We start from the raw sequence: 25,949 nt of genomic DNA, 5'->3' as shown, positions 1-25,949 counted from the left end.
GGAGAAGGGGACTCCCTCTCAATTCCAGGGGACTCAATTCCAGAACTCCGGGATCATGCCCTGAGCCAAAGGCAGATGCTCAACTGCTGAGCCACCCAGGTGTCCCTCTGTCTTAATTTTTTTTTTAATTTTGAAATGAGTTATACTTGCACATATTATAAAATTCAAAGGGCAGCAAAATGCATCTTTATGTTGAGTAAAAACTAAATCTCCTTTCACTCTTGTTTGTGAATTACTTAGTTTCCATTCTTGAAATCAGCCTAATTTCTTATGGATTCTCCCATTCATATTCTATAATATATGAACATATAAATATCTCTGTCTTTTCCTTTCTCCACCTCTCTCTTTGCTTTGCCTTCCCTTTCCCATTCCTTCTTCCTTTTCTTTCTCCTCTCCCCCTCTCTCTTTAACATATATGTCATATTGTAAAAGCCCTTTACATTCCTATTTTCATTTATATTTTGAGAATTAATTCCTTAGGTAGTCCTCATTTTGTTGCTTTTTTTTTTTTCCTAATTAGAACAAAATGTCAGTTTATGGATATTCTCTGTTTAGTGTTCTATTGATATGTTAGGTAATTTCTAGTCTTTTGCTACTACAAACAGTGCAACAGTGCATTTTTACAAAAGCCATTTCACCATTGCCATCTAATGTATTAGACTGAGTACTTCTTAAGTAATATGAACAGTTAAGCAGGGTAATGAGAAACTGAAATAACCAGGGATTTTTTTTTTAGATTTATTTATTTATTTTAGAGTGAAAGAGAGTGTGCATGCACATGGTGGAGAGGGGCAGAAGGAGAAGGAGAGAGAAATGTAGGGCTCAGTCTCACGACCCTGAGATCACAACCTGACCTGCTGAAACTAAGAGTTGGATGCTTAATCAGCTGCGCCACTTTGGCGCCCTGAAACAACCAGTTTTTGATTACTTTATTTTGAGCTTCTGGATTTACTTCAGCAGTGGATTACCTTAAGTTGAAAGACAAACTGTTAAATAGCTGCTTCTTATCATTTTGAACTACAGTTTTCTCAATACTGGATATGTAAACAAAAATACGGAAGTAAATTAGTTGCTAAGATTGGTGTGACACTAACAACTAATTTCAAGTTTTATCTTTCACCAAGACAGATAAACTATTCTCACTTATTTACTTTATAGTAGTAAAAATTTCCAGTCTGATCCTACATGGTGTGTATTGGCATAATACTTCTTGTATTTGTGGAGTTCCATATTAGTTTTATTCGAAAGATTCTGTTACTAAAAACAAGTTTGAAAATCACTGCACTGGTTCATTCTGCTTCATTTTAAGGTTTGAAATTTCACAATTCAGATTATCTTATATGTGGTTCCTGGAGTTCTAGTAACTGCTATAGGTTTGTACTCCTCATGGGTGCATTGCTTCCAGTTGATTGGATCCTCAGGGATTAATAGTTGAGAGCAGAAATAATAGGAGCTAATCAGTATTTTGACCCATGAGAATAAAAATCTAAAATTTATGTTTAGCTTTATAATAAATAGGGTTAGGATTAACTTGCTGCCTTATAAAACTCATTGCTTTAACATAATATATGATAAATATTCCCCCCCCCTTTTTTTTTTAAGAAAGGGGGAGGTGGCAGAGGGAGAGAGAAAGAGTATTAAGCAAGCTCCATGCTCATTGTGGAGCCCGACACAGGGCTCAATATCAAAACCCTGAGATCATGACCTGAACTGAAATCCAGAGTTGGATGCTTAACTGATGGAGTCACCCAGGCACCCCAATATTTTTTTTCTATAAACCTGAATCAGATAGCTTTACCCATCAGTGTTGCTGCTTCAAACAAAAATTATTTAACCAAATTTATTTTTGTACTCCTCTCTTGGAGTCTTTTGCCTAGGTCCCTTAGTGGTTGTTTTTACGCTGAGTAAAATGTTACAGGTCCCTCTCCTCTGCCACCACCATAGTGAATAGCCACATGGTTCCCTTGCAAATTTTTTGAAGTCTTTGCTCAAAAGTCACCTTGAGTTTTCTTCCATCACCCTGTAAGAAATAGTAAACCTCCCCCTTCCCACTGCTCTATCCTAGTTTCCTTACTTCCTTTTCTCCCTAGCACTTATTTTGTGACAGTATTTACTTGTTTGCTAATTGTCTGTTTCCTCATTAGAATGTGTATTCATAAGGTGGAGTCTTTGTTTCCTGCTGTATCACTAGCACATTGAGCAGACGCTCAGTAAACATTTGAATGTATGTATGAGTTTTGGGTTTCCTTTCCTGCTGGTTCTGAAAGTTCTGGTTATATTATAACAGTGTCTTCAAATTTCTTCATATATCTCCAAAAATAATTTTGACTACTTGTGTACCCTTTTGAAAAGTTATAAATCAACACTTAGTTTTTTATCATAATTTTGAGTTGCACAGGATGTAATTTTTGGCATAATGTTGTAAAATTATTACATCACTTTTAAAAGTATCATAGTTTGATACCCATCAATATTCACTTAAAACATACAAGCACACATACTTTTTCATAGTCAGACATTTTTCATTACTCTCTTCCTTTTTGAAAGGAGAAAGACCATTTACTTCCATTCTATTTTCACCATATGGATTTCTCCTAATGTAGTACTTTAATGTTTGAAGTAGGGATCCCTGGGTGGCGCAGCGGTTTAGCGCCTGCCTTTGGCCCAGGGCGCGATCCTGGAGACCCGGGATCGAATCCCACATCGGGCTCCCGGTGCATGGAGCCTGCTTCTCCCTCTGCCTGTGTCTCTGCCTCTCTCTCTCTCTCTCTCTCTCTCTCTCTCTCTCTCTCTCTCTCTGTGTGTGTGTGTGACTATCATTAATAAATTAAAAAAAAAATAATGCTTGAAGTAATTTAACTATCATTCTATTAAACTTGGAACAAAATACATACATACTTTTGTGATAAAAACACTCAGCAAACTAGGAATAAAAGGGAACTTTCTTAACATGATAAAGGGCATTTATGAAAGACTAGCAAATTTTATAGTAAATTGAGAGACTGAAAGCTTTTTTTCCTGAGATCAGGAACAAGGCAAAGATACCTGCATTTGCCACTACTATTCAACATTGTACTAGAAGTTCTAGGCAGAGCACTTGGGCAAGAAAAAGAAACGATATCCACACTGAAAAGGAAGAAGTAAAACCAAATCTTTACAGATGGCATGATTCCATATATAGAAAACTCCAAAGAATCCTCATGTACAAAATACTTCTAAGTGAATTCAGCAAATTGACAAATTTTAAGACAAGAATAAAATAGTTAGTTGTGGTTTTTACACCTGCAATGAAAAATCTAAAAAGGAAATAAAGAAAAAAATCATTTACAAAGGTGTCTAGAAGAATAAAATACTGAGGACTGAATTTAATCAAGGAAGCAAATCATTTTATACACTGAAGACTACAAAGTATTGCTGGAAGAAATTTCGAATTCATGGTTTGTGAAACGTAATACTATGCTAGTATCACCCAAAGCAATCTGCAGATTCAGTACAATGCTTCTCAGAATTCCAAAAGGAGAAGTTGGCCCTCAACTTCATATGGAATATAACAGGCTATTATAGCCAAAAGAATCCTGAAAAAGAAAAATAAATTTGGAGGACTCACAGTTCCTGATTTCAAAAATTACTATGAAGTGGTGATAATGTTAACAGCGTGGTATTGGCATAAGGATAGATATATAGACCAATGGAATAGAATTGTGTTCGGAAGTAAACCATACATATATGGCCAGTTGATTTTCTGTAAGGGTGCTAGTAAGATGCTTTAATGGTGGAAGGATAGTCTTTTCAACAAATAGTGTTGGGACAAATGGATATTCACTTGTAGAGGAATGAAGTTGGACCCCTACATCATTCCATATACAGAAGTTAACTTGAAATAAAACTCTTACTAAACCATGAAACTTTTAGATAAAAACATAGGGATAAATCTTTGACCACCTATCTGGCCATGAATTCTTAGCAATGACACCAGAAGCACAGTTACCAAAACAGTAGGTAAGTTGAAAATCATCAAAATGGAAGCTTTTGTGCATCAAAGGACATTATCAAGGAAGTGAAAAGATGACCTATAGACTGGGACAATATATTTGTAAATGATGTATCAGAATATATAAAGAAATCACACAGCCAGCAACAAAAGACAACTTAACTTAAAAATGGATAGACATGTCTCCAAAGAGTATGTTTCAGTGACCAACAAGTACATGAAAAGATATTTAACTTCATTGATATTTAAGGAAATGCAAATCAAATATGAGATACTGCTTCAGTTGGTCCAGCAGATTGGCTATAATAAAAAAAAAATGGAGGATAACAAGTATTGACAAGAATGTGGAGAAATAACCCTTGAACATTGCTGGAGGGAATGTAAAATGGGGAAACTTCTTTGTGAAATAGTTTTGGAGTTCTTCAAAAAGATAAACATAGAATTGCCATATGACCCAGCAGTTCTACTCCTGGATATATATTCTAAAGAATCAAAAATAAGAATTCAGATAAATACTTGCATACAAATGTTCATAGCAGCAGTATTCACAGTAACTAAAATATGGAAACAACCCAGAAGTCCGTCAGTGGATGTATGAATGAACAAGTTGTGGTGTATACATACAACGAATATTATTCAGCAATGAAAAGGACTGAAGTATTGATACATGCTATAACATGGATGAATCCCCAAAACACCTTACTAAGTGAAAGAATCCAGACACAAGGACCACATTTTGTATGATCCCTTTTATATGAAATAGTAAAAATAAGCAGATCAAAAGAGATAAAGTAAATTAATGGTTGCCAGGGAATGGGAAAGGGGGAACATAGGGAGAGATTATTTTAGAATATAATGTGTTCTTCTGATATGTTAATAAGATTTTGAGACTAGAGAGAGTTGATGATTGCACAAATGGTGAAGGCACTTCATGTCACTGAATTGTATATTTTGAAATGGCTGTTTTTATGTTATTTGAACTTCACCGTAAAAAAGTATATAAACCTAATATCAAAAATTTTTAAGATAAAATTTTAGATATCAATATGATTTTAAGTATTATAATATTTCTTCTGGTTGGAATTACTACAGCTGTTACAAAACAAATTTTTTTAATAGATTTTGTTAATGATTTAAGGAAATCATTAAAAAGTGAAATTTATTAGAAGTATACTTTCTTTTAATTGTATAGATTTTTTTAATGCCATTTAGTTCATTTGCCCATGGATGAATGCTACAAGGTTCAGTATTAATTCTATTTCAGTTTTATTTATTATTTTTAATTTTAAATCCCACAACCATTGTTAATTATAAAGGTAAACCTTGATCCTCATGATGGGCTTATTGGTTGGATTTCTGGTAGTGATCACAAGCAAACTTTTTATTTGCAGTGATGGGGGTCAGGTACCAGCTGTGTCTAGTGATACCAAGTAAAGATGTCTTTAATCTTTTTGGAAGCCTAACCACCTCTGGCTGCCATGGCTTAGAGGTGGACTGAATGTGAATCTATGTCTTGTGACCACCCCCCTTCATACAGACACAGGAGTCCATGCCAGCTCCTTTCCCAGAAGCAGAACAGGTTTCAGTAGCTTGTATTGCAGTGTGCATGGTTGGATCATCCCCAGGGATCACCCATTCACCTAATGAGGCTGTTGCCCCATTTGTAGTGTGCCGCAGCTGTGACCATCTTCCTGCTTCCAAAGACCTGTACCAACTGCAGAGAGCCTGTAGACTGCATGGCTGTGGGCACAGATAAGAGAGAAATTCTGTGTCATATGGCAAAGCATATAGTGATTTAATGTAAATTTAGTTTTAATGACATAATCAGCTTTTCTTTTAGTTTCTTTTGAAACTGAAGAATTAGAGGATACTTTAGTTGCATATAAATTTGATCAGCACCTTCTCAACACCTACATTAGTATTTCCATTTGGCCCTATGTTTAGTGCTTTAGAAGTTTTTGCCTCTGAGGGAAATATGTCATAGTAGTAGACATAGGTCAGAGGAATTTCTGTCTTTTGTAAAATGAAAAAGCGTTATTGTTTAAAGGGGGAAGGAAAAGGTGAACTGTTGACACAGGCAAAACAGGTTTTGAAATAGGTTTCAAAAGATTTGCAACTTTTAAACATAACTATCTATGCTCGTGCACCTCTTAGAAAATGTTTATGTACCTGCAGGGTCCTAAACTCTCTCTCTGAGGTCTTGTATAAAGTAGTCCTTACTGGCCTGCCTTCAGATAAGAATCTTTAAAGATATTGGGACTTCTATGTACTGTGAATAAAAAGGTGAAAAAAAAAATAGAATTTGGCCCTAAAACTTTTGTTTCAAAATGGATTTATTTATTTTTTTTTGTCTAGAATAAATGATTTAGAATTAATACAGAATTCTTTAAAATTTGGTGAATTAGAAGTGTTGCTTTTCTTATAATTGTTTTCTAAAATTTTTCCCAGGTCAATGAATGGTCATTGAAGATAAGAAAGGAAATGAGAGTTGTTGACAGGCAAATAAGAGGTAAATTATAATTTTATGTCTCCTATTCCTTACCCTCTTGGTAATTTTGTGTTAGCTCATAAAAATAAACTACATCTACCTATTGTAAGACATAGTTTATTCTCATATTATTTTAGTTGTCCTAATTATTTTGCTTTTTAATCATTGTAAGAAAAACATGTTTTATAAGAACTAAACCTTTCCTCTGACCTGAGATTCAGCTAGGCCAGGGGGGAAGGGCTGTGTTCTTTTATCTCTAATTTCCTGGAGATCAGGTTAGTGTTGGAAACAGCAGATGCTCACATACTATGATGGGCAGAATAATGGCCTTCCAAATATGTCCACATTCTAATCTTGAGAATCGGTGAATATGTTACCTTATGTGGCAAAGGGGACTTTGCAAGTGTGATTAAATTAGGGATCTTCTGGGACACCTGAGTGGCTCCGCGGTTGAGTGTCTGCCTTCGGCTCTAAGCGTGATCTCCAGGTCTTGGGATCAAGTCCCTCATTGGGCTCCTCCTATAGGGAGCCTACTTCTCCCCCTGCCTATGTCTCTGCCTCTCTCTCTGTGTCTTTCATGAATAAATAAATAAAATATTTTTAAAAAATTAGAGATCTTCAGGTGGGGAGATTATCTTAGGTTGTCTGGGTGGGCTCAATGTAATCACCATGGTCTTTATAAGAAGGAAATAATATGTTGAGAAAAAGTGAGAGAAAAGGAGATGTGACATGGAACCAGATGTTAGGGAAATGTCCTTTGACCTCTGAAGATAGAAGAGGCCATGAACCAAGGAATGCAGTTCCCTAGAAGCTAGAGAAGGCAAGAAAATTGATTATTCCTTGAAGACTCCAGTAAACAGCCCTTTCAACATTTTGATTTTAGACTTCTGACTACCAGAATTGTAAAAGAATCAGATGTGTTGTAAGCCATTGTTTAAAAAAAAATTCCTACTTATAAACAAATGTTTTATGGAATTCAGAGTAAATAAATTGTACGTAAATAAGGAATGCATTTCCATTTTCAGTATTCTATTTATCTTAGCATGACTATAAATTCAGGAAAATATATTTCTAAATAAAGTATTATAAAGTACAACTTAAAATTAAGGTGACTTGCACAGAGATAGTAATGTTTAATACTTTTATGGTTTTTAACATTTTCATTAGAGAAATGTTAATACCATAAGGATATTTCAGTATCACTCCCTTAGGAAAGAAATTGGAGAGGGCATTCTGTTCCCAGCCATGATGGAGTAATGTTTTTGAACTTGCACTTGCATTCCCATCATAAGTAAAGAAAAAAATGGACAAAATCTGTGAGACACTGATTTTCAAACCTTGGACAACTGATAGCGAAGGATTTTGATCACTAGGAAGGAAACAGAGTCTTAATATGGTCCTGAATTTTCAGCCTGGAAAAACTTTCTGAATCATAGCGCATGGAAGGAGATTCTAAGCAGAGCATGGTGGTCTTGGGGTTGAAGAGACAGAGATGAGGGTTCAGGGAGGCTGTAGTCACTGGAATTTGTGGAGCATAATATCAGAGAGAAGCGCAGTACCCAGAGAAAGAGCTCTAAATGTCTACACAGTGGTACACTGTGTTTAGCTGAATACTAAGCTGTGCAAACTTAGATTTCAAGAAGTTAGGCAAAGAACAATTGCTGGAGACAGAACAAATAACAGGGCACTATGAGCTAAATAGTTCTTGAAGCTAACATAGAAATAAGAGATGGTAGAGTTCTGATCAGACACAGGAAAGAGACATTGTTGAATATCTTGGACATTCAGTAGAGAACCCAGAAAGATCATGCCTTTAATATTAAGTCTAGGTAGGCCTAGATTAAAAGCTACCATAAGCCCTTGCCAGCAAAGCCTAAAAAACAGTTCTTGAAAGCTGATCTGCAGACAGCTTTAGCCTGTTAAACTAAAACTGAACATTCTTTAAAGGAAGACCAGAAAATTCAGATACTCAGAAATGAAACATTCAGAGTGTCCAACATTCAATGAAAAATGACTAGAAAGAAGCAAGAAAGTATGACTCAGAATGAGGAGAAAAATTAGGTGACATAAATAGACCTAGAAAAAAGAAATGTTTGAATAAGCATATAGGATTTAAATAACTGTTATAAATATATTGAATAATTTAAAGGAAAACATGAATGTAATGAGATAAATAGAAGATGTAGAAGAGAATAAAGTGAAACTTCTTGAATTTAGAAATAAAACAGAATGAACACTTCACTGAATGAGTTTAACACATAGATAAGACAGTATAAAAATATCAGTGTAATTGAGTAGTACAAACTATCTAAACTATAATACAGAAGAAAAAAAAAATGGATATGAACACAGCATCAGCGACCTGTGGAACCATATAAGGCGTTCTCATGTGTCATTTGAGTCTCAGAAGGACAGAAGTCTGGAAAACATCACATGAAATAATAGTTGATGAAAACTGTAAACCCATAGACTTCAGTGAGCTTCAAAGAGAATAACACAAATGAAACCATACCAAAACAAGACAAAGACCCCACCAAAAAGGAGAATTATAGACCAATATCCCTGATGAACATGGATGCAAAAATTCTCAACAAGATACTAGCCAATAGGATCCAATGGTACATTAAGAAAATTATTCACCATGACCAAGTAGGATTTATCCCCGGGACACAAGGCTGGTTCAACACTCGTAAAACAATCAATGTGATTCATCATATCAGCAAGAGAAAAACCAAGAACCATATGATCCTCTCATTAGATGCAGAGAAAGCATTTGACAAAATACAGCATCCATTCCTGATCAAAACTCTTCAGAGTGTAGGGATAGAGGGAACATTCCTCGACATCTTAAAACCCATCTATGAAAATCCCACAGCAAATATCATTCTCAATGGGGAAGCACTGGGAGCCTTTCCCCTAAGATCAGGAACAAGACAGGGATGTCCACTGTCACCACTGCTATTCAACATAGTACTGGAAGTCCTCGCCTCAGCAATCAGACAACAAAAAGACATTAAAGGCATTCAAATTGGCAAAGAAGAAGTCAAACTCTCCCTCCTCACCGATGACATGATACTCTACATAGAAAACCCAAAAGCCTCCACCCCAAGATTGCTAGAACTCATACAGCAATTTGGTAGCGTGGCAGGATACAAAATCAATGCCCAGATATCAATGGCATTTCTATACACTAACAATGAGACTGAAGAAAGAGAAATTAAGGAGTCAATCCCATTTACAATTGCACCCAAAAGCATAAGATACCTAGGAATAAACCTAACCAAAGAGGTAAAGGATCTATACCCTAAAAACTATAGAACACTTCTGAAAGAAATTGAGGAAGACCCAAAGAGATGGAAAAATATTTCATGCTCATGGATTGGCAGAATTAATATTGTGAACATGTCAATGTTACCCAGGGCAATTTACACGTTTAATGCAATCCCTATCAAAATACCATGGACTTTCTTCAGAGAGTTAGAACAAATTATTTTAAGATTTGTGTGGAATCAGAAAAGACCCCGAATAGCCAGGGGAATTTTAAAAAAGAAAACCATAGCTGGGGGCATCACAATGCCAGATTTCAGGTTGTACTACAAAGCTGTGGTCATCAAGAGAGTGTGGTACTGGCACAAAAACAGACACATAGATCAATGGAACAGAATAGAGAACCCAGAAGTGGACCCTGAACCTTATGGTCAACTAATATTCGATAAAGGAGGAAAGACTATCCATTGGAAGAAAGACAGTCTCTTCAATAAATGGTGCTGGGAAAATTGGACATCCACATGCAGAAGAATGAAACTAGACCACTCTCTTTCACCATACACAAAGATAAATTCAAAACGGATGAAAGATCTAAATGTGTGAGACAAGATTCCATCAAAATCCTAGAGGAGAACACAGGCAACACCCTTTTTGACCTCAGCCACAGTAACTTCTTGCAAGATACATCCACAAAGGCAAAAGAAACAAAAGCAAAAATGAACTATTGGGACTTCATCAAGATAAGAAGCTTTTGCACAAAAAGGATACAGTCAACAAAACTAAAAGACAACCCACAGAATGGGAGAAGATATTTGCAATGACGTATCAGATAAAGGGCTAGTTTCCAAGATCTGCAAAGAACTTCTTAAACTCAACACCAAAGAAACAAACAATCCAATCATGAAATGGGCAAAAGACATGAAGAGAAATCTCACAGAGGAAGACATGGACATGGCCAACATGCACATGAGAAAATGCTCTGCATCACTTGCCATCAGGGAAATACAAATCAAAACCACAATGAGATACCACCTCACACCAGTGAGAATGGGGAAAATTAACAAGGCAGGAAACCACAAATGTTGGAGAGGATGCGGAGAAAAGGGAAGCCTCTTACACTGTTGGTGGGAATGTGAACTGGTGCAGCCACTCTGGAAAACTGTGTGGAGGTTCCTCAAAGAGTTAAAAATAGACCTGCCCTACAACCCAGCAATTGCACTGTTGGGGATTTACCTCAAAGATTCAGATGCAATGAAACGCCGGGACACCTGCACCCCAATGTTTATAGCAGCAATGTCCACAATAGCCAAACTGTGAAAGGAGCCTCGGTGTCCATCGAAAGATGAATGGATAAAGAAGATGTGGTTTATGTATACAATGGAATATTACTCAGCCATTAGAAACGACAGATACCCACCATTTGCTTCAACGTGGATGGAACTGGAAGGTATTATGCTGAGTGAAGTAAGTCAATCGGAGAAGGACAAACATTGTATGTTCTCATTCATTTGGGGAATATAAATAACAGTGAAAGGGAATAGAAGGGAAGGGAGAAGAAATGTTTGGGAAATATCAGAAAGGGAGACAGAACATAAAGACTCCTAACTCTGGGAAATGAACTAGGGGTGATGGAAGGGGAGGGGGGTTGGGGGGGTGAGGGTGAATGGGTGACAGGCACTGAGGGGGGCACTTGACAGGATGAGCACTGGGTGTTATTCTGTATGTTGGTAAATTGAACACCAATAAAAAATAAATTTATTATTAAAAAAAAAGAAACCATACCAAGGTATATCATATTCAAATTACTGAAAGTTAACAATGAAGAGAAAGCAGTCTGAGAAATGACATGTTAAATACAAATGAATAGGATGATTAAAAATTTTTTTCAGAAGCAGTGTAAACCAAAACATTTTTAATATGATGAAAGAAAGAAAAGAACTCAACATTATCCTAGAATTCTATATCCAATGAAAATGGCATTCAAAAGTGAAAGTAAAATAAAGATTTTTAAACAAAAGCAAAGAGAATTTGCCAGGATATCTATAGTATCAGAAATGTTAAAGGAAGTTGTAAGCTGAAGATAAATTATACCAGATACAAACTGGGACCTACCCAGAGGCATGAAAGCATGCTGGAAATACTAAGTATGTACATAAGTATAATATTTTTTCTTTTTAAAGTTTCCTTTAAACATTTACTGTTTTAAGTAAAAATAATAATGTGAGGTTTGGGCAACCCAGGTGGCTCAGCGGTTTAGCGCTGCCTTCAGCCCAGAGGCCCAGGGTGTGATTCTGGAGACCCAGGATCGAGTCCCACGTCGAGCTCCCTGCATGGAGCCTGCTTCTCCCTCTGCCTGTGTTTCTGCCCCCCGCATCCCCCTCCCCCGTCTCTGTCTCTCTCATGAATAAATAAAATCTTTTAAAAAATAATGTGAGGCTTATGATAAGTAGAAGTAAACTATATAGCAGAACAAATAATTCCAGTGTCATCTTTAGAAACCTTGTAAATGCAGTTTCTGTCTCACAAGCCTTGTTTATACCTGTTTTGTGCTTTGCCCATTTTATTTTATTTTGCTTTATTTTTTGCTCATTTTATACCTTCTTATATCCATAGCTTATTTATCTTTTTTTTAATAAATTTATTTTTTATTGGTGTTCAGTTTGTCAACATACAGAATAACACCCAGTGCTCATCCCGTCAAGTGCCCACCTCAGTGCCTGCCACCCAGTCACCCCCACCCCCTGCCCACCACCCCTAGTTCGTTTCCCAGAGTTAGGAGTCTTTCGTGTTCTGTCTCCCTTTCTGATATTTCCACTTATTTTTTCTCCTTTCCCCTTTATTCCCTTTCACTATTTTTTATATTCCCCAAATGAATGAGACCTTATAATGTTTGTCCTTCTCCAATGGAGGTATTTCACTCAGCATAATACCCTCCAGTTCCATCCACCTCGAAGCCAATGGTGGGTATTTGTCGTTTCTAATGGCTGAGTAATGTTCCATTGTATACATAAACCACATCTTTGTTATCCATTCATTTTTCGATAGACACCGAGGCTCCTTCCACAATTTGGCTATCATGGACATTGATGCTATAAACATCGGGGTGCAGGTGTCCCGGCGTTTCATTGTATCTGTATCTTTGGGGTAAATCCAATCATGAAATGGGCAAAAGACATGAACAGAAATCTCACAGAGGAAGACATAGACATGGCCAACACGCACATGAGAAAATGCTCTGCATCACTTGCCATCAGGGAAATACAAATCCAAACCACAGTGAGATACCACCTCACACCAGTGAGAATGGGGAAAATTAACAAGGCAGGAAACAACAAATGTTGGAGAGGATGCGGAGAAAAGGGAACCCTCTTACACTGCTGGTGGGAATGTGAACTGGTGCAGCCACTCTGGAAAACTGTGTGGAGGTACCTCAAAGAGTTAAAAATAGATCTGCCCTACGACCCTGCAATTGCACATAGCTTATTTATCTTATTAAATGATTTTCAAACCCTGTCTCTTTCTTGTTATTTCCTATTATTTCTCATTTGTAGCAGTTTATTAGTTAACCTACCCTAACATCAGAAAAAGATCATGGGTTTTGGAGTCAACACTACCAGGTTTAAATCCTGTGTTTGCTGTCAGTCATCTATCCCTACTAAAATTCTTTGAATCTCATAGATTTATTGTGACATTTAAATCTGCTAATGTATGTAAAGTGTTTAGGACAGTACCTGGCATAAAGTATGGCTTACTACCATACCTTACGGCATGGTGATACTAAAAAAGGGGGGAGGGAGTACTTTAGACAAAATCTGACTTTGAAGTAATGTGATTGCTTTAAATATTACTTGCATATGAAGATTTATCATAGAAACACTTGTTATCTTCATTTGATTTTATATTAGCAGTCAAGGTGAATAGATTTTTTCTTTAAAGAAATATCAGTGTAAAAAGCTACAACCTGCAAAATTAACTCATGATCTTGAAGTCAGGATATTGGTTACCCTTGAGGGCATGGTGAATTAAGGCAGACATAAAAGGACATTTGTAATACTTTGTTTCTTGATTTGGTTAAGTGGATGTGTTTATTACTTTGTGAAAATTCATTTAGCTCTACAGTTACGTATACTTTTCTGTGTTTGCTATACTTAAAAAGCTTATAGAGAAAATAGTAACCTCAATAAAGCAAAGTATAACTACAGGTAGTTCTCATCTTCTTATGGAGGACTCGCAGTAATCCACATTTTTAGCTTTCAATTATGTGTAACACATTTAGAGCACTCATGATAGGCAATATTAGAATGAATTTAGATAATTTATATTGCCCCTCTCCTCAAATGAAAATAGTTTAGTTTCTACATTCCTCGCCCATGTGTATAGGGAAGTAGTAATATACATATTGATACAGAAAAGTATAAATAAGAAAATTAAAATCACCCTGAAATTCTACCACTCAAAGATATTTTGGTAATCATCCTTTCAGATATGTCGATCTGTATTTGTATTTACACACAAACACTTATGAATGACTTATACTTTTCCTGTTGCTGTTTTATTGATTTCTTCTTATAGTAAAGTATACAGAACATAAAATGAACCTGTTTTAAATATACAGTTCAATGACATTAAGTACATTCACATTGCTGTGCAACCATTACCACTTTCCATCTCCAAACTTTTCTTTTTCCATACTGAAACTCTGTACCATTAAATCATAACTTTCTGTCCCCCCACAACTGACACTAAATCCCCTGGTAACCACTATTCTATTTTTTGTCTCTGTGTATAATTGACTATTCTAAGTACTTCGTATAAGTGGAATCAAAGAATATCTGTCTCTTTGTGCCTGGCTTATTTTACTTATCATAATGTTTTCAACATTTATCCATGTTATATAGCATGAATCAGAGTTAACTTCCGTTTTAAGATTGAACAGTATTTCATTGTATGCATGCCTCATTTTGTTTATTCATCTTAAATGGATATTTGGGTTGTTTTTACCTTTGGGTTATTGTGAATAATGCTGTTATAGCCATGAGTGTGTAAGTATCTGTTTGAATCCCTGTTCTCATTTTTGTTTTTGTTTTTTTGTACCCTATACCCTATAGTAGAATTGCTGGGTCAAATGGTAATTCTATATTTAATTTTTGAGGAAACACCGTAGTGTTTTCCACAACACTGTACCATCTTATATTCTTACTATCAAGAGCTAAGACATTCAAAAAAAAAAAAAAAAGAGCTAAGACATTCAAAAGTAACCACATACATGGCAGAATAGAAAAAGTCACTGTGCACATCCAGGGTGAGATGCAGCTCTGCAAAGACCTGAGAAGACTTCAAGTTTACAGTGCAGGTTGATCCCCATCACAGAGATACCCTACAGCAACAAAAATTAAAAAAAAACAGCAAACCCCGGTGAAGTGGGAGAATCTGACTTCCAGAAGTGTAAGATTCAAATGACTTATTTTCAGCAACAACAACAAAATCACATGATGTACAAACAGGAAAATATGGCCCATCCAAAGAAAACAAATGAACAGAAAATGTACCTGAGAAAGACCAGATGATTATTAACTCAACAGATACTTTAAAACAACTGTTTTAAAGATGCACAAAGAGCCAAAGTAAGATGTGGAAGTAAGTCAAGAAAATGACACATGAATAAAGTAGAAATATCAATAAAGAGATAGAAAACATGAAAATAAACCAAAAAATTCTGCTGCTGAAAAGTACAATAACTGAAGTGAAAAATTTATTCAGAGTTAACTTGAAAGCAGATTTGAGCAGGCAGGAGAATCCATAAACTTGAAAATAGTACAATTGGAGTTATGAAGGCTGAGAAGAAGGGAAAAAAATTGAAGTAAATTGAGGACACCATGTGTAGGACACCATGAAGGTAAACTAGGATACACACTGTGGGAGTTCCAGGAGGAAAACAGAGAAAGGAGCAGGGAGATGATTTAAAGAACTAGTGGCAGAAACATCTCAGATTTTATGAAAGACATGAATATAATCATCCAAGAAGTTCCACATAGTCCAAATTGTATATACTCAAAAGGACCCATGCCAAAGCGCATCATAATCAGACTTTAGATAGTTAATGTTTAAAGCAGTGAGAAAGGGCTTACCATAGAAAAGGATCTTCAGTAAGATTTTTAGGAAATTTCTTCACCAGAAGTGTTGAGGGCCAGAAGGCTGAAGTTGATATATTCAAATGCAAAAAGAAGAACTATCAACTGAGAATCCTATATCCAGCAAAACAAGGGAGAATTCGAGGCATTCCTAGATAAATAAAAGCTGAGGGAGTTTGTTACCACTAGACCAGACTGGCAAGAAGTGCTACAGGTGTCCTTCTAATTGAAATTAATGTATCATAGTAATGTGAAGCCATATGAAAAAATAAATCTCTCTTAAGAGTAACTACATGGACAATTCTAAAGGCTAGCATTTTTTTTAACTTCAATTTATACCTCCATTTTTTGTTTTTTACATGATTTAGGAGACTTGGGCATTTAAAAAATATATTAGGCCATGTTTTTGAACTCACAGAAAGATGTACTTTTGTGACATCATTAACTGAATGGAGGTGGGAACAGAGCCATTTAGAAATAAAGTTTTTATGTTCTATTGAAGTTAAGCTCATGTAATTTTGAATTAGTGTTATAATTTTAGGATAATAACTATAATTCCCATGGTAGCCACGAAGAAAATAGCTATACATCATGCAAAAAAAGCTAATGAAATGGGATTTGAAAAGTTTCACTATGAAAAAAAAAAGTAAACACAAAAGACATTAATTCAGGAAATGTAAAGCTGTAAGGCCTACAGAAAAATATGGCAAAATGGCAGAAGTAGGCACCTCCTTATCAGTAACTAAATGTAGATGGATTACTTCTTCATTTGAAAGAGCTTGGCAAAATGGAATTTTAAAAATAATCCTACTCTATGCTATCTACAGGGTGCTTGCTTTAGATCCAAAAGTAGAAATAGATTGAGAGTGAAAGGACAGAAAAAGATATCCCATGGAAATGGTAACCAAAAGAGAGTGGAGGTTGCTATACTTATAATACAAACTTTAAATCAAGATTACAAGATTCAAAAAGACATTCTATATTACTAAGAGTTTCAGTAGAATAAGAGGATATAACAATTAATTATACACATCTATGAACCTAAAAACAGACTGTCAAAATATGTGAAACAAAAATTGACAAAATTAAAGAGGGAAATAATTCTACAATAATAGTTGGAGGCTTTACTAACCTACTTGCAAGAGTGAATATAACAGCCAGGGACACCTAAATGGCTCAGTCATTTAAGCCTCCAGCTCTTGATTTTGGCTCAGGTTATGATCTCAGGGTCATGAGATCGAGCCCTCAAGTTGGGCTTTAGGCTCAGAGTGGAGTCTGCTTGAGATTCTCTCTTTCCCTCTCCACCCCCCCTCCCCCACCCTCCTCACATGCATGCTCTCTCTGTAAATAAATAAATACTCTTAAAAAGTGAATAAAACAGCCAGGCAGCAGATAAAGAAATAAGAGTACTTGAACAACACAATAAGTCAACTAGATCTAATAGACCTCTACAGAATACCCAACAACAGAATACACATTTCTCAAGTGCTCATTCTTCAAAATGGAGCACGTTAGCCTAAAAATCAAGTCTCAATCAATATATAGTTTACATATTAAAAATATATTATATATAGATATAAAATCTTCTCTGACTACAAGGGTTGATTAGAAATCAGTAGAAGAAAGAACACTGGAAAGGAGGGAGGAAAAAGAGAGAGAGAGGACTCAAGTCCCTAAAATCGGAAATGAAAGTAGGAGCATTACTAAGATTCTACAGAAATTTAAAAATATGTATCATAAGGGTACTGTAAACAGTTGCACATCAGTGAGTTGGATAACACATTTTGAAATGGACAAGTTACTAGAATTCCAAAACCTACCAAGACTGAAAACATAAAGAGCAAATCTGAACAGACTTGATTGAATCAGTAGTAAAAACAAAATCTCCTGACAAAGAAAAGTCCTTGACCTGATATATTCACTGGTGATTTCTACCAAATATTTATTTTTTATAATAAATTTATTTTTTATTGGTGTTCAATTTACCAACATACAGAATAACACCCAGTGCTCATCAAGTGCCCCCCTCAGTGCCCGTCACCCATTCACCCCCACCCCGTCACCCATTCACCACCTCCCCTTCCACCACCCCTAGTTTGTTTCCCAGAGTTAGGAGTCTTTATGTTCTGTCTCCCTTTCTGATATTTCCCACACATTTCTTCTCCCTTCCCTTATATTCCCTTTCACTATTATTTATATTCCCCAAATGAATGAGAACATACAATGTTTGTCCTTCTCCGATTGACTGGTTTCACTCAGCATAATACCCTCCAGTTCCACCCACGTTGAAGCAAATGGTGTTTTTTTTTGTCATTTCTAATGGCTTGAGTAATTTGTCATTTCTAATGGCTTGAGTAATATTCCATTGTATACATAAACCACATCTTCTTTATCCATTCTTCTTTTGATGGACACCGAGGCTCCTTCCACAGTTTGGCTATTGCCTACCAAATATTTAAAGAACTAATCCCATATCTTCTCAAACTTTTCTAAAAAATTGAGAAGAAAACACTTCCTTAGTTGTTTTATAAGGCCATTATTATGTTGGTGGCAATATTAGATGATACTATAGGAATAGAGAACTATGTACAGACTAATAGCCCTTATGAACACTGATGCAGAAATCATTAAAAAATATATATAATTCAAAAGAATTATTCACCATGACCAAGTGGGATTTCTGGAATGCAGGGATAGTTCAATATATGTAAATCAACCAGTGTGATATATCATATCTACACAATTAAGGAAAAAAAACACATGATCATCTCAATTGATTCAGAAAAGCATTTGACAGAATTTAACACCCTTTTGTGTTAACAGCTAACTAGGAATAGAAGGATATTGCCTCAGTGCAATAAAAGTCATATATGAAAAAGCCACAGCAGACATCACACTCAGTGGTGAAAGACAGAAAGCTTTTTCTTTATGGTCAGGTACAGTTACAAGGATCTCTGCCTTTGGCTGCTTCTCCCCAACAGAGTACTGGAAGCTCTAACTAGAGCACTTAAGTAAAAGAAATAAAAGGCATCCAAATTAGAAAGGAAGGGATGCCTAGGTGGCTCAGTGGTTGAGTGTCTGCCTTCAGCTCAGGGCATGGTCCCAGAGTCCCAGGATTGAGGCCCACATTAGGGTTCCCCTCGAGGATCCTGCTTCTCTCTTTACCTATGTCTCTGCCTCTATCTTTCTATCTCTCATGAATAAATAAATAAAATCTTTATAAAAAATTTACTTACAAATTAGGAAGAAGTAAAATGATCTGTTTGTAGATAATATGATCTTATGTGTATAAACCCTAAAGATACCGAACAAACCTATTCGTTCTAACACAGTTTTGTTAGAACTAATAAATACATTCAGCAAATTAGCAGGATATAAAACACACAAAAATCAATTGTGTTTCTATACGCTAACTGAACAGTCTAAAAAGGAAATTAAGAAAACAGTTCTATTTACGGTAGCAACAAAAAAGATGAAATCCTTAGGAACTAACTTAACCAAGGAGGTGAAAGACTTGTACAGTGAAAACTATAAAAACATTATTACTGAAAAAAAGATATAAATAAATGGAAAGACATTCTGTGTCCATGGATTAGAATATTTAATATTGTTAAGGTATCAATCTGATCTGCAGATTCAGTGCAATCCCTATAGAAATCCCAATGACTTTTTTTTCAGAAGTAGAAAATTCCATTTTAAAATTCATATAGAATCTCAGGGAAGAGCTAAAACAATTTTGAAAAAGAACAAAGTTGGAGGACTCAAACCCTCTCATTTCAAAACTTACTACAAAGCTGTAGAAATAAAACCAGGGTACTTCCTGCATGCAGACAGTCATAAAGACCAATGAAATAGCCTAGAAATAAATCCTTACATATATGGCCAAATGATTTTTGACAAGGGTGCCAAGACCATTTGATGGGGAAAAGACAGTCCTTTCAGCAGATGGTGCTGGGAGAACTGGATGTCCACATGCAAAAGAATGGGGTTGGACCCTTACCTAAGACCATATTAAAAAATTAACTCAAAATGGGTCAAAGACCTAAATGTAAAACCTAAAACTATAAAACTCTTAGAAGAAAGCATAGGGAAAAAGCATCATGACATTGGACTTGGCAGTGATTTCTTTGATACAACCTCAAAGCCACAGGCAACATCAAAAATATAACAAATTAGATTTCATGAAAATTAAAAAGTTTTATGAATCAAAAGACATAGAAAAGAGTAAATAGAGTAAAAGGGTAACCTGCCAAATGGAAGAAAATATTTGCAAATCATATCTGATAAGGAATTAATATCCAGGAGATAGATAGATTGATAGATATCTTAGAACTCAACTAAAAAAAATGCTATTCAAAATTGGACAAAGGACTTGAATAGACTTTTAAGTCTTTAGAATATTTCTCCAAAGAAAATATACAAGGGGTGAATAAACACATGAAAAATGTTCAGAATTACTAATCACTAGGGAAATGCACATCAAAACCACAATGAGATGACACCTCAGACCCATTAGGATGGCTACTATCAATCAAAACAAAACAGAAAATAGTAAGTGTTGGAAGGATGTAGAAAAACTGAAACCAGTGGACACAGTGGGAATGTAAAATGACACAGCTATGGAAAATAGTATGGCTGTTCCTCAATAAGTTAAAAATAGAATTACCATGTGATTCCACAGTTCTACTTTTGATCATTACTATGGACTGCATGTTTGTTTTGCTCCCAAAATTCGTATGTTGAAGTCCTAATCCCCAGTGTGATAGTATGGAGGAGGTGGGGACTTGGGAATAATTAGACCATGAAGGTGGAGCCCTTATGGATGGGATTAGTGCCCTTATCAGAAGAAATACAAGAAAGATAATCTCCATCCATCATGTGAGCATACAGCAAGAAGGGGTCCATCTGCAAACTAGAAAGAGGGCTCTTATCAGGAACTGAATTGGCCAGCACCTTTATCTTGGACTTCTTAGTCTCCAAAATTTATTTTGAAATAAATTCTATTGTTTAATTCACCTAATCTATGGTGTTTCTGTTATAGCAGCCTGACCTAATACAGATATTCTTACCATGAAGTGGGGTGCTACTCTAACATCTAAAAATGTGGAAGCAGCTTTAGAACCGGGTAATAAATAGAGGCTAGAAAGTATTGAGTTGCGTGCTGAGGAAAGCTTACTTTGCCAGGAATGGACCTTTTTTTTTTTTTTAATTTTTTATTTATCTACGATAGTCACACAGAGAGAGAGAGGCAGAGACACAGGCGGAGGGAGAAGCAGGCTCCATGCACCAGATGCCTGACATGGGATTTGATCCCAGGTCTCCAGGATCGCGCCCTGGGCCAAAGGCAGGCGCCAAACCGCTGCGCCACCCAGGGATCCCAGGAATGGACCTTTAATTAAGGCAATTCTGGTGAGGGCTTAGAGGGGAAAGAAGCTGGAGAGAAAGCCTTCACCTTGTTAGAGAACACTTAAATAACCATGTACATAATATTGGGTAAAGATAAGGATGTTAAAGGCCATTTTTATGAAGTCTCAGACAGAAATGGGGAATATGTTATTGGACAATGGAGAAAAGACCTTTGTGTATAAAATGGCAAAGAATTTGGCTGAACTATGTTTGGGGTCTAGTGTTTGTAGAAGTGAGAATTTGCGAGCAATGAAATTGTGTATTTAGCTAAAGAGATTTCTAAACAAAGTATTAGATGGGTGGCTTGGTTCTTCCTGCTTATAGTAAAATGGAAGGAGAAGAAAGGAAGAATGAGCTGCTTTTCTTCCTTTATTTTATTGTAGTTGACACACAATGTTACATTGGTTTCAAGTATACAACTCAGTGCTTCAACTTCTCTTAACATTATGCTATTTTCATCTCAAGTGTAACTACCATCTGTTACCATAAAACAGTATTAAAATAACCTACACTGTACCCTTTTACCCCAGTGATTTATTCATTTCATAACTGGAAGTTCGTTCATTCCATAACTGGAACCCTGTATCTAATACCATTCCCCAAATTAAAAAAATAAAAAATTTTTTAAAAAAAAGGGATCCCTGGGTGGCACAGCGGTTTGGCGCCTGCCTTTGGCCCAGGGTGTGATCCTGGAGACCCGGGATCGAATCCCACGTCGGGCTCCTGGTGCATGGAGCCTGCTTCTCCCTCTGCCTGTGTCTCTGCCTCTCTCTCTCTCTCTCTCTCTCTCTCTCTCTGTGACTATCATAAATAAATAAAAATTTTAAAAAAATTTAATACCATTCCCCTTCACCAATTTTTGGCCCTCCTCCCACTCCCCCACCCCTCTGACAATCATAAGTTTGTTCTATATGGATCTGTTTCTGCTTTTTGTTTGTTCATTTGTTTTATTTTTAAGATTCCATATATAAGTGAAATAATACAGTATTTGTCTTTTTCTGTCTGACTTAATTCACTTAACATAGGATGTTCATCCATGTCACAAATGAAAAGATTTCATTCCTTTTTATGGCTGAGTAGTATGCCATTGTATGTATTTACCCCAACTTTATCCATTCATGTTATCAGTGGACACTTGGGTTACTTCCAAATCTTGGCTATTGTAAAGAATGCTGCAATAAACAGGGGTGCATATATCTTCTTGAATTAGTCTTTTTGTATTCTTAAGGTAAATATCCAGTAGTGGAATTACTGGATCATATGGTATTTCTGTTTTTAAGTTGAGGGACCACCATCCTATTTTTCACAAGGGCTGCACCAATTTACATTCCTGCCAGCAGTGCATGAGGATTCCCTTTTCTCCACATCCTCGCCAACAAGTGTTGTTTATCTTTTTGATTCTAGCCATTCTAACACATGAAAAGTGATATTTCATTGTGGCTTTAATTTACATTTCCCTGATGATTAGTAATGTTGAGCATCTTTTCATGTGTCTGTTGGCTATGTCTTTGGAGAAATATTTCTTCAGATCCTCTGCCCATTTTTTTTTAATTAATTTTTATTGGTGTTCAATTTACCAACATACAGAAAAACACCCAGTGCTCATCCCGTCAAGTGTCCACCTCAGTGCCCATCACCCATTCCCCTCCAACACCCGCCCTCCTCCCCTTCCACCACCCCTAGTTCGTTTCCCCGAGTTAGGAGTCTTTATGTTCTGTCTCCCTTCCTGATATTTCCCAACATTTCTTTTCCCTTCCTTTATATTCCCTTTCACTATTATTCATATTCCCCAAATGAATGAGAACATACACTGTTTGTCCTTCTCCGATTGACTTATTTCACTCAGCATAATACCCTCCAGTTCCATCCACGTTGAAGCAAATGGTGGGTATTTGTCGTTTCTAATTGCTGAGTAATATTCCATTGTATACATAAACCACATCTTCTTTATCCATTCATCTTTCGATGGACACCGAGGCTCCTTCCACAGTTTGGCTATTGTGGCTATTGCTGATAGAAACATCGGGGTGCAGGTGTCCCGACGTTTCATTGCATCTGAATCTTTGGGGTAAATCCCCAACAGTGCAATTGCTGGGTCGTAGGGCAGGTCTATTTTTAACTCTTTGAGGAACCTCCACACAGTTTTCCAGAGTGGCTGCACCAGTTCACATTCCCACCAACAGTGCAAGAGGGTTCCCTTTTCTCCGCATCCTCTCCAACATTTGTGGTTTCCTGCCTTGTTAATTTTCCCCATTCTCACTGGTGTGACGTGGTATCTCATTGTGGTTTTGATTTGTATTTCCCTGATGGCAAGTGATGCAGAGCATTTTCTCATGTGCATGTTGGCCATGTCCATGTCTTCCTCTGTGAGATTTCTCTTCATGTCTTTTGCCCATTTCATGATTGGATTGTTTGTTTCTTTGGTGTTGAGTTTAATAAGTTCTTTATAGATTTTGGAAACTAGCCCTTTATCTGATATGTCATTTGCAAATATCTTCTCCCATTCTGTAGCTTGTCTTTTAGTTTTGTTGACTGTATCCTTTGCTGTGCAAAAGCTTCTTATCTTGATGAAGTCCCAATAGTTCATTTTTGCTTTTGTTTCTTTTGCCTTTGTGGATGTATCTTGCAAAAAGTTACTGTGGCCGAGTTCCAAGAGGGTGTTGCCTGTATTCTCTTCTATGATTTTGATGGACTCTTGTCTCACATTTAGATCTCTCATCCATTTTGAGTTTATCTTTGTGTATGGTGAAAGAGAGTGGTCCAGTTTCATTCTTCTGCATGTGGATGTCCAATTTTCCCAGCACCATTTATTGAAGAGACTGTCTTTCTTCCAATGGATAGTCTTTCCTCCTTTATCGAATATTAGATGACCATACATTTCAGGGTCCACTTCTGGGTTCTCTATTCTGTTCCATTGATCTATGTGTCTGTTTTTGTGCCAGTACCACACTCTCTTGATGACCACAGCTTTGTAGTACAACCTGAAATCTGGCATTGTGATGCCCCCAGCTATGGTTTTCTTTTTTAAAATTCCCCTGGCTATTCGGGGTCTTTTCTGATTCCACACAAATCTTAAAATACTTTGTTCTAACTCTCTGAAGAAAGTCCATGGTATTTTGATAGGGATTGCATTAAACGTGTAAATTGCCCTGGGTAACATTGACATGTTCACAATATTAATTCTGCCAATCCATGAGCATGGAATATTTTTCCATCTCTTTGTGTCTTCCTCAATTTCTTTCAGAAATGTTCTATAGTTTTTAGGGTATAGATCCTTTACCTCTTTGGTTAGGTTTATTCCTAGGTATCTTATGCTTTTGGGTGCAATTGTAAATGGGATTGACTCCTTAATTTCTCTTTCTTCAGTCTCATTGTTAGTGTATAGAAATGCCATTGATTTCTGGGCATTGATTTTGTATCCTGCCACGCTACCAAATTGCTGTATGAGTTCTAGCAATCTTGGGGTGGAGGCTTTTGGGTTTTCTATGTAGAGTATCATGTCATCGGCGAAGAGGGAGAGTTTGACTTCTTCTTTGCCAATTTGAATGCCTTTAATGTCTTTTTGTTGTCTGATTGCTGAGGCGAGGACTTCCAGAACTATGTTGAACAGCAGTGGTGAGAGTGGACATCCCTGTCTTGTTCCTGATCTTAGGGGAAAGGCTCCCAGTGCTTCCCCATTGAGAATGATATTTGCTGTGCCTCTGCCCATTTTTTAATCAGGATGTTTGGGGTGGTTTTTTGTTTGTGTTTGCTTGAGTTTTTTGTTTTTGTTTTTTTTTTTTTTTGGTGTTGAGTTATGTGAGTTCTTTATATATTTTGGATATTAACCCCTATTTTGATATCTTATTTGCAGATATCTTCTCTCATTCAGTAAGTTGCCCTTTTGTTGGTTTCCTTCACTTTGCAAAAGCTTTCATTTTGGTGTAGTCCTAATAATATATTTTTGCTTTTGTTTCCCTTGCATGAGGAGCCCTATCTAGTTTTCTAGATAGGACATTACTAAGGTCAGTGTCAAAGAAATTACTGCCTGTGTTTTCTTCTAGGAGTTGTATGATTTCAGATCTCACATTTAAGTCTTTAATCCATTTTGAGTTTATTTTGTTTATAGTGTAAGAAAGTGGTGTAGTCTAATTTTTTTGCAAGTAGGTGTCCAACTTTCCAGCACCATTTACTGAAACTAGTGTCTTTTCCCCATTGTATATTCTTGCTTCCTTTGTCATAGATTGATTATGTAAGTACGGGATTATTTCTGGGCTCTATATTCTGTTCTGTTGATCTACATGTCTTTTTTTGTATGTGCCAGTACCATAGTGTTTTGAAATCTGGGATTCTGATACTTACAGCTCTGTTCTTTCTTAAAGTTGCTTTGGCTATTCAAGATCTTTTGTGGTTGCATAGAAATTTTGGTATTATTTGTTTTAGTTTCTGTGAAGAATGCTGTGGGTCCTTTGTTAAGGATTGCAATGAATCTGTAGATTGCTTTGCATAGTATAGACATTTTAACAATATTAATTCTTCCAGGTTGTAGGCATGGAATGTCTTTTCATTTGTTTGTAGCATCTTCTTTGTTTTATAGTTTTCAGAGTACAGGTCTTTCGCCTCCTTGGTTAAGATTATTTCTAGGTATTTATTCTTTTTGGTGCAATTATAAATAGAATTGTTCTCT

At 36.3% G+C, this 25,949-nt stretch overlaps 1 protein-coding gene across 2 annotated transcripts in view; it reads left to right on the top strand.

The window, feature by feature from the left end:
* Positions 1–25,949, top strand: part of CHMP3 (charged multivesicular body protein 3) — a 62,396-nt gene that overhangs the window by 14,177 nt on the left and 22,270 nt on the right. Inside the window, exon 2 of one of the 2 annotated variants that reach the window (XM_025994398.2) lies at positions 6,440–6,500. The exons of the other annotated variant lie outside the window; for it this stretch is intronic. Within the exon in view, the coding sequence (XP_025850183.1) occupies positions 6,440–6,500 (61 nt within the window). The remainder of the gene's footprint in view (positions 1–6,439; positions 6,501–25,949) is intronic. 2 annotated transcript variants of the gene reach the window in all.

This window comes from Vulpes vulpes, chromosome 8 (genome assembly GCF_048418805.1).
Source record: "Vulpes vulpes isolate BD-2025 chromosome 8, VulVul3, whole genome shotgun sequence".
In the NCBI taxonomy this organism is placed as follows: domain Eukaryota; kingdom Metazoa; phylum Chordata; class Mammalia; order Carnivora; family Canidae; genus Vulpes; species Vulpes vulpes.
This window is presented reverse-complemented; position numbering and strand designations above follow the sequence as displayed.